This window comes from Oncorhynchus kisutch, unplaced genomic scaffold (assembly GCF_002021735.2).
Source record: "Oncorhynchus kisutch isolate 150728-3 unplaced genomic scaffold, Okis_V2 scaffold1367, whole genome shotgun sequence".
Taxonomy (NCBI): domain Eukaryota; kingdom Metazoa; phylum Chordata; class Actinopteri; order Salmoniformes; family Salmonidae; genus Oncorhynchus; species Oncorhynchus kisutch.
The window spans coordinates 1-9,965 of NW_022263312.1; the positions used below are offsets into that span (position 1 = coordinate 1).

Consider the following 9,965-nt stretch of genomic DNA (forward strand, 5'->3'; position numbering starts at 1 on the left):
CTATATAATAAAGTAGCTAGCTATATCTCAGACGATTGTAACTTACCTGGCTTGTTTGTTTGTGGTGATGTTGTGGATTCACTTGACACTTGCTAGCTTCTGGCTGAGTTTTCCACAGCAGTTCTCTCTAAAACTAGCTCCCAGTAAATAGTTAGTAGAAGAAAAGAGTGAGTGAAGCTCCTATATGGAGCAGCCCCCTCTGCTGGACAAAACAAGCACAACGCGTTTGAGACATCAACCGGTAGGCTCTGCTGCCCGGTCTTTCTTGCCACGTAAAATATTATTTCACTTTGCAGTCTGTTTTTAACGCACTGTTAAAAAACAGGGACATTTCCGGGACAGCTTCAACCGGGGACAGGCCACCAAAAACGGGGACGTCTGGTCACCCTAACTTACAAGCCCTTGACCAACAATGCAGTTTTAAGAAAATCCCTAAAAAGTAAGATAAAAATAACAAATAATTAAAGAGCAGCAGTAAATAACAATAGTGGTACTGGTACAGTCAATGTGTTGAGGTAATGATGTACATGTAGATTGCCACTTTAATAACTCTATGTATAGACACTAACAGAGTTGCAGCAGCGTGGTGGGGCAATGCAAATAGTCTGGGTAGCCATTTGATTAGCTGTTCAGGAGTCTGTTTAGAAGCCTCTTGGACCTAGACTTGGCGCTCCGGTACAGCTTACCCAGGGGGTAGCAGAGAAAACGGTTTATGATTAGGGTGGCTGCAGTCTTTGACAATTGTTAGGGCCTTCCTCTGACGCCGCCTGCTATAGAGGTCCTGGATGGCAGGGAGCTTGGCCCCAGTGATGTACTGGGCTGTTCGCACTACCCTATGTAGTGCCTTGTGGTTGGAGGCCGAGCAGTTACCATACCAAGCAGTGACGCAACCAGCCAGGATGCTCTCGATTATGCAGCTGTAGAACCTTTTGAGGATCTGAGGACCCATGCCAAATCTTTTCAGTCTTCTGAGAGGGAATAGGTTTTGTTGTGCCCTTTTCACAACTGTCTTGGTGTTCTTGGTCCATGTTAGTTTGTTGACGTAGATACCAAGGAACTTGAAGCTCTCAACCTGCTCCACTGCAGCCCCGTCGATGAGAATTGGGGCGTGGTCTGTCCTCTTTTTCCTGTAGTTCACAATCATCACCTTTGTCTTGATCACGTTGAGGGAGAGGTTGTTGTCCTTGCACCACACGGTCAGGTCTCTGACCTCCCTATAGGTTGGATCATCGTTGTCGGTGACCAATGTTGTCATCAGCAAACTTAATGATGGTGTTGGAGTCGTGCCTTACCGTGCAGTCATGAGTGAACAGGGAGTACAGGAGGGGACTGAGCATGCACCCCTGAGGGGCTGAACTGTTGAGGATAAGCGTGGCGGATGTGTCATCTACCCTTGCTACCTGGGGGTGGCCTGTCAGGAAGTCCAGGATCCAGTTGCAGAGGAAGGTGTTTAGTCCCAGGGGTCCTTAGCTTATTGATGAGCTTTAAGGGCACTATGGTGTTGAACGCTGAGCTGTTGTCAATGAATAGCAGTCTCACATAGGTGTTCCTTTTGTCCAGATGGGGAAGGGCATTGTGGAGTGCAATAGAGATTGCATCATCTTTGGATCTGTTGGTGTTGTATGCAAATTGGAGTGGGTCTAGCGTTTCTAGGATAATGGTGTAGAAGTGAGCCATGACCATACTTTCAAAGCATTTCATGGCTACAGATGGTAGCGGTAGTCGGTAGCCATTTAGGCAAGTTACCTTTGTATACAGGGATTATGGTGGTCTGCTTGAAACATGTTCGTATTACAGACTCGGAGACGTTGAAAATGTCAGTGAAGACGCTTGCCAGTTGGTCAGCGCATGCTCGAACTACACGTCCTGATAATCCATCTGGCCCATCGGCCTTGTGAATGTTGACCTGTTTAAAGGTCTTTCTCACATTGGTGGCGGAGAGCGTAATCACACAGTCGTCTGAAACAGCTGATGCTCTCATGCATGTTTCAGTGTTTTCTTGCCTTGAGCGACATGGCTCGTCTGGTAGGCTCGTGTCACTGGGCAGCTCTGGGCTGTGCTTCCCTTTGTAGTCTGTTATAGTTTGCAAGCCCTGTCAGAGCCGGTGTAGTACGATTCGATCTTAGTGCTGTATTGGCGCGTTGCCTGTTTGATGGTTCGTCGGAGGGCATAGCGTATTTTCTTATAAGTTTCCGGTGTACTCTCCCTCCTTGAATGTGGCAGCTCTACCCTTTAGCTCAGTACAAATGTTGCCTGTAATCCATGGCTTCTGGTTGGTGTATGTACGTACAGTCACTGTGGGGACGACGTCATCGATGCACTTTATTGATGAGGCTAGTGACTGATGTGGTGTACTCCAATGCCATCGGAAGAACCCCGGAACATACTCCAGTCTGTGCTAGCAAAACAGTCCTGTAGTTTAGCATCTGCTTCATCTGACCACTTTTTTTATAGAACGAGTCACTGGTGCTTCCTGCTTTAATTTTTGCTTGTAAGCAGGAATCAGGAGAATATAATTATGGTCAGATTTGCCAAATGGAGGGCGAGGGAGAGCTTTGAAAGCGTCTCTGTGTGTAGTATAGGTGGTCCAGAGTTCTTTTTCCTCTGGTTGCACATTTAACATGCTGATAGATATTTGGTCAAACGGATTTAAGTTTCCCTGCATTAAAGTCCCCGGCCACTAGGAGCGCTGCCTCTGAGTGTTTTCCTGTTTGCTTATGGTGGAATACAGCTCATTGAGTGCGGTTTTAGTGCCAGCCTCTAACTGGTAGTATGTAGATGGCTACAAAAAAATACAGATTGATAGTGGTGGTCTTCAGCTTATCATGAGATGCTCTACCTCAGGTGAGCAAAACCCTTCGACATCCTTAGATATCGTGCACCACCTATTAGAGGTCGACCGATTATGATTTTTTCAACGCCGCTACCGGTTATTGGAGGTCCAAAAAAAGCCGATACCGACGATTAATAGTCCATTTATATATAAATTACATATTTTTAATATATTTTTTTATATATATATATTTGTAATAATGACAATTACAACAATACTGAATGAACAATGAACTTTAACTTGATATAATACATAAATAAAATCTATTTAGTCTCAAATAAATGAAACATGTTCAATTTGGTTTAAATGATGCAAAAACCGTGTTGAAGAAAGTAAAAGTGCAATATGTACCATGTAAAAATAACATTTTAAGTTCCTTGCTCAGAACATGAGAACATACGAAAGCTGGTGGTTCAATATTCCCAGTTCTTCAATTTTCCCAGTTAAGAAGTTTTAAGTTGTAGTTATTATAGGACTTAAAAGAAGCGTTGACTATTTCTCTCTATACCATTTGTATTTCATATACCTATAACTGTTGAATGTTCTAATAGGCACTTTAGGCTGGCAATACTAATCTCAGGAGTTGATAGGCTTGAAGTCATAAACAGCGTTGTGAAGCAAGCATTGCTAAGAGCTGCTGGCAAACGCAGTAAAGTTTGAATGACTCTTACGAGCCTGCTGCTGCCTACCACCGCTCAATCAGACTGCTCTATCAAATCATAGACTTAATTATAATATAATAAACACAGAAATACGAGCCTTTGGTCATTAATATGGTCAAATCCGGAAACGATCATTTTGAAAACAAAACGTTAATTCTTTCAGTGAAATACGGAACCGTTACGTATTTTATAGAACAAGTGGCACCATAAGTCTAAATGTTACTGATACATTGCACAACCTTCAATGCTATGTCATAATTATGTAAAATTCTGGCAAAGTACTTCGCAATGAGCCAGGCAGCCCAAACTGTTGCATATGAATGCAAGAGAAGTGACACAATTTCCCTAGTTAATATTGCCTGCTAAACATGAATTTAACTAAATATGCAGCTTTAAAAAATATATTCTTCGGTGTATTGATTTTAAGGCAAAATATGTTTATGTTTAGGTACATTCGTGCAACGATTGTTCCTTTTTTGCGAATGCGCTTTTGTTAAATCATCTGCCGTTTAGTGAAGTAGGCTGTGATTTGATGATAAATTAACAGGCACCGCATTGATTATATGAAACACAGGACAAGTTAGATAAACTAGTAATATCGTGAACTATGTGTAGTTAACTAGTGATTGTGAAGATTGTTTTTTATAAGATAAGTTTAATGCTAGCTAGCAACTTACCTTGGCTCCTTGTTGTACTCGTGTAAACAGGTGGTCAGGCTGCCACGGTCTCCTCATGGAATGCAATGTAATTGGCCATAATCGGCGTCCAAAAATGCAGATTAGCGATTCCTATGAAAATCGGCCCTAACTAATCGGCCATGCCGATTAATCGGTTGACCTCTACCAAAACAATGCATAGGCCCCCCTTGTCTTACCAGAGGCTGCTTTCTGTCCTGACGATTTTGGTGTGTAACCCGCAAGCTGTATGTCCTTAATGTTGTCGTTCAGCCACGACTCGGAAACATAAGATATTACAGTTTTTAATGTCCCGTTGGTAGGATATACGTGCTTTCAGTTCGTTCCATTTATTTTCCAGTGATTGAATGTTAGCTAGCAGAACGGAAGACAAGGGCAGATTAGCCACTCGTCGCCTGATCCTCACAAGGCATCCTGATCTCTTTCCGCAAAACGTACGTTTCCTTTTCCAGCAAATCACAGGGATCTGGGCCTGGTCGGGTGTCTGTAGTATATCCCTCGCGTCCGACTTATTGAATCGAACGAGAAGTTCTTCTTTGAGTTGAGTAATCCCAATACTGATGCCCAGAAGCTCTTTTCGGTCATAAGAGAAGGTAGCAGCAACATTATGTACAAAACAAGTTACGAACAACGCGAAAAAAGGAAATAAAATAGCATGGTTGGTTAAGAGCCGATAAGACGGCAGCCCGACCCTGAGTTGGATGTGCTGAGAAAATATACAATGTAGGCCGCCTGTCAGTATTTGTCATCATATTGAGAAAATAAGATGTCCACATAAGCCTATCACAGGATATATGAGTCAATATCCGGCCAAACCATGAATGATATCTGGAGGGAATCCAAAAACGATTTGTGCATAATGAAAACTGCTAAAAACTGAACCACGAAACCAAAATTGTATAGTGTCGAGTTTACGTACAGTTTGAAAACAACTGTATAAATTGACATCAATTTAATTTAGGTTGGAAGCTAAAACCAAGTAATTCATGGATTTGACTGTAAATACTACACCACTCTTCTTCAGCCAGTGTACTTCTATACAGTAGGGCAAAGTGGGTCACTGTGCTACCATTTGAAATGATGGTGTGGTGTACAAATCACTGCTAAAATACTTGGGTGTTAAATTAGTTTATTCCACTCATTATCTGAATGTTGTTGATTTTTAGTTACAGTAGTAAGACATAGACAATTGGATCTTGAGCAATGTTACATGGGCCAGAAATTGCACCAGGCTACACCCATACCTTTTTACTGTAGGTTTCTACTACATGCCACAATACCCCCATATCTGATGGTTTCTTCTATGTATGTACTGTGTAAGGATACTGAAACTATGAGACTGACATTTTTCTCAACATGCTCCAAGTGGGATAACTAGCAGCAATAGTTCTGGTGTTTAGTTTTTTTTATCACTGGTTATTTGAACAAACCATGATTTAGCAGGTGTTACCATCTTTCACATTTCGGAAAGGGAGGTGACATTTGGCCCTTATCAAGAGGGAGGAACTCCACATTCTGGTTCTGCTCCTCGTTCTAGCATCTCCTAATCTCTTAACTCGGGTGAAAGATGTGTTCAACTCCAATAAATGCTCAATCAAGGTTCTGAACATAAAATGGGGCATTCCAAGTGTCATCAGTTTTGGCATTTTGTACTAAGAGTCAAAAAATATATATAAACCACTTCCATTTGAAAAATGTGCCAAAGTGATTTGAAAAAAATATGTACATTTGTGGAAAGTAGTGAACGATTGCACACTTCAGGAGAAATGGGGTATTATAAGGATGCAGCAATCAATCAGAGATTTAGACTAAAGTCATCACATTTTTTGGTCTAATGATATTCTATGTACAATACTTCCTGTGGTCACCAGGACAGAGCTAGTCCGTCCTCCTCCACCCTGCCAGAGTCCCCTGGTCACAACTCTCCTGGTAGCTCCTTACTGCTGGGTCTGAAGAGGGTGTTTGTGCGGCTGGTCGACTGCAGGAAAACACCAGGGCAGAGTGGAACTGTGAGAGAAGGACACGAGGAGGGAGATTTGATTTCATCAAGTAAGAACAATGGGGTGTGTGGATGAGACCACAATATGATTCTGCAACTTCTGTTAATTCATTGATAAACAATATATACTAATTGGCCAGTTTATTAGGTACACCAAACTAGTACCGGATCGGGCCAGCCTTTGCCTCCAAAACAGCCTGAATTCTCCGGAGTGTGGATTCTACAAGGTGTCGGAAACGTACCACAGGGATGTTGGTTCATGCTGACGCCATGGCAACACGCAGTTGCTGCAGACGGCTGCTCATTCATGCTGCCAACAGCCCGTTCCATCTCATCCCAAAGATACTCTATTGGGTTTGGTCAGCAACAATGTTCAGATACACTGTGCAGTTATTTGTCTGTTTGTGGCCCGCCTGTCAGCTTTTTTGATGCACCATTCTTGGTAAAGGCTGGACACTGTCGTGTGTGAAAAGTCCAGGAGAGTGGCTGTTTCTGAGATTCTGAATCCGGCGCGCCTGGCACCGGCGATCATACCTCGCTTAGTCGCCTAGGTCACTTGTTTTGCCCGTTCTGATGTTCAATCAAACAGGAACTTAATGTCTCTGCCTGTCTGTCTGCTTTATATAGCAAGCCATAGCCACAACTCACTGTCTGTAGGAGTGACCTATTTTCATGAACTGAGGAGTGTACCTAATAAACTGTCCACTGAGTGTATAATGATATATTGTTGATGTTTGTTTATGGACCCATATTTCCAAAACCGAGTTATTCAATGTCTGTTTCAATGTCTGTTTCACAGGGGACTCTCCTCCTCTCAGTGGGAGGGACTTATCATCTGGGGAGCTTCAACTACAACATGTTGCTGACGAGGCAGAGAAGAGTGTCTCCCAATCAGAACACCTCAAACACCAGCACAGACATACAGGGAAGAAATCTCACCACAGCTGCTCTGACTGTGGGAAGAGTTTCACTACACGGAGGTCCTTCATAATTCACCTGCGTATTCACACCGGAGAGAAGCCTTATCACTGTTATCAGTGTGGAAAGAGCTTCAATCAGTCAGGCAACCTGACAACACACCAGGTAACACACACTGGAGAGAAGCCTTATAGCTGTGATCAGTGTGGGAAGAGCTTTGCTCGGTCTGGACAGCTGACTACACACCGGGTAACACACACTGGAGAGAAGCCTTATAGCTGTGTTCAGTGTGGAAAGAGCTTTAATCAGGCAGGCAACCTGACAGCACACCAGCTAACACATACTGGAGAGAAGCCTTACAGCTGTGATCAGTGTGGGAAGAGCTTCAATCACTCAGGCAACCTGACAGCACACCAGGTAACACACACTGGAGAGAAGGCTTATAGCTGTGATCAATGTGGGAAGAGGTTTGCTCACGCTTCCAACCTAACTAGACACCAGGTAACACACACAGAAGAGAAGCCTTACAGCTGTGATCAATGTGGGAAGAGGTTTGCTCAAGCTTCCAACCTAACTAGACATCAGGTAACACACACAGAAGAAAAGCCTTACAGCTGTGATCAATGTGGGAAGAGGTTTGCTACATATTACACATTCAAATATCATCTGAGAATTCATACAGGGGAGAAGCCTTACCCCTGCCTTGATTGTGGGAAAAACTTTGCGAGTGCAGGATCCCTAACCATACACCAGAGTGTACACACTGGAGAGAAGCCTTATAGCTGTCATCAGTGTGGGAAGAGCTTTGCTGTAGCTAACACCCTGATTATACACCAGCGCATACACACTGGAGAGAAGCCTTATAGCTGTAATCTGTGTGGAAAGAGCTTTGCTGTGGTTTCCACCTTGAATAAACATCAGCGCATACACACTGGAGAGAAGCCATATAGCTGTGATCAGTGTGGGAAGAGCTTTGCTCTATCAGATAAACTAACTATACACCAGCGAACACACACAGGAGAGAGGCCTTATAGCTGTGATCAGTGTGGAAAGAGCTTTGCTCGAGCTTCCACCCTGAATTCACACCAGCGAACACACACTGGAGAGAAGCCTTATAGCTGTGATCAGTGTGGAAAGAGCTTTGCTGAGTTAGGGACCCTGAATTCACACCAGCGAACACACACTGGAGAGAAACCCTATGTCTGTCTATGTGGAAAGAGTTTTTCTCTTTTAGGGCAAATAAAAAAACACCAGAAATCAAAAACGTGCCATATTTCATCTCCATCCTATACCCGACAGTGGTTATAGATCCCTAAATGAAAGGCTCTATAGAAAACATATCCATCTCCCATTCTTAAACAGTTGACTTAGTCTGATCACCATGGTAACCTCTGTGCAGCATAATATGCAGCTCTGATCTAGGATCAGGTCTCCCCTGTGTCTATGTAATATTCACACATTGGGATCTAAATGGATAAATGTTATCATAGAAAATGTCATATTGTGTGTGTGGGGGGGGGGGGGGGGGGTGATGTTGATAATTGTATCGTCTTTCATATACTCATGATACTATTATTAAATCTCATTATGTATAATGTTTCAACAATAGGTGTATATTCATGTATTCAATTAATCAATAAATTCAATCCAATATCTTATAAACAAGATATCACTTTAATGTTATAGTTTTCTTGCGTGAGCAAGATGGTGCCAACAGAAAGGGTCGCCTCGCTTCTAGTCCAGCCGGGAAGAACTTTTGGAAATCAGAGTGACGTCAACTTACCAACAATTCGACCAGGAATACAACTTTCCCGATGCGGATCCTTTGTTCGCACCACCACCCAGGGCATTCGATCTGATTCCAGGGGCCCGACCCAAAACAACGTCGCCGCAGAAGTGGTAGACGGAGCGGCCTTCTGGTCAGAATTCGGAGGCGTGCACACCACCCACAGCTTACGAGTATATTACTCACTAAAGTCCAGTCTCTAGATAACAAGGTAGACAAAATTAGGGCAAGGGTAGCTTTCCAGAGAGACATCAAGGACTGTAACATACTCGGTTTCACGGAAACATGGCTCTCTCAGGATATGTTGTCGGAGTCCGTACAGCCACCGGGATTCTTTATGCGTCACGCTGACAGAAATAAACATATCTCTGGGAAGATGAAGGGCAGGTTGTTTGTTTCATGATTAACGACTCATGGTGTAATCGTAACAACATACAAGAACTCAAGTCCTTTTGTTCACCTGACCTAGAATTCCTCACAATCAAATGCCAACCGTATTATCTCCCAAGATAATTCTCGTCTGTTATTGTCACCGCCGTGTATATCCCCCCTCAAGCCGATACCACGACGACCCTCAAGGAACTTCACTGGATTCTTTGCAAACTGGAAACGATATATCCTAAGGCTGCATTTATTGTAGCTGGGTATTTTAATTAACAAAGAAAATTTGAGAACAAGGCTCCCTAAATTCTATCAGCATATTGATTGTAGCACTCGTGAGGGCAATACACTGGATCACTGCTACTCTATCTTCCGCGATGCATACAAGGCCCTCCCCTGCCCTCCGTTCGGCAAATCTGACCACGTCTCCATTTTGCTCCTGCCTTCCTATATGCAGAAACTCAAACAGGATGTATCTCCTGACGAGGACTATTCAACACTGGTCTGACCAAGCGTAACCCACGCTTCAAGATTGTTTTGATCGTGTGGACTGGGACATGTACCATGTAGCCTCAGAAAATAATATTGATTTATATGCTGATTCGGTGAGTGATTTATAAGGAAGTGCATTGGAGATGTTGTACCTACTGTGACTATTAACCTACCCCAACCAGAAACCGTAGATGGATGG

General features: G+C 43.3%; 1 protein-coding gene across 1 annotated transcript; it reads left to right on the forward strand.

The window, feature by feature from the left end:
* The first annotated feature begins 4,541 nt into the window (after positions 1-4,541).
* Positions 4,542-8,772, forward strand: LOC116366151 (gastrula zinc finger protein XlCGF57.1-like). Its single transcript, XM_031818408.1, has 2 exons — positions 4,542-6,239; positions 6,989-8,772. The coding sequence occupies exons 1-2, from the start codon at positions 6,035-6,037 to the stop codon at positions 8,413-8,415; spliced, it is 1,632 nt and encodes a 543-aa protein (XP_031674268.1). The 5' UTR covers positions 4,542-6,034; the 3' UTR covers positions 8,416-8,772.
* The last annotated feature ends 1,193 nt before the right edge of the window (positions 8,773-9,965 follow it).

Excerpts from the sequence above, each read along its gene's own strand:
- LOC116366151 (XM_031818408.1), top strand. The coding sequence starts at position 6,035 with ATGTACAATACTTCCTGTGGTCACCAGGACAGAGCTAGTCCGTCCTCC. Across the intron at positions 6,240-6,988 it reads GGGAGATTTGATTTCATCAA|GGGACTCTCCTCCTCTCAGT; the intron begins GTAAGAACAATG and ends TCTGTTTCACAG.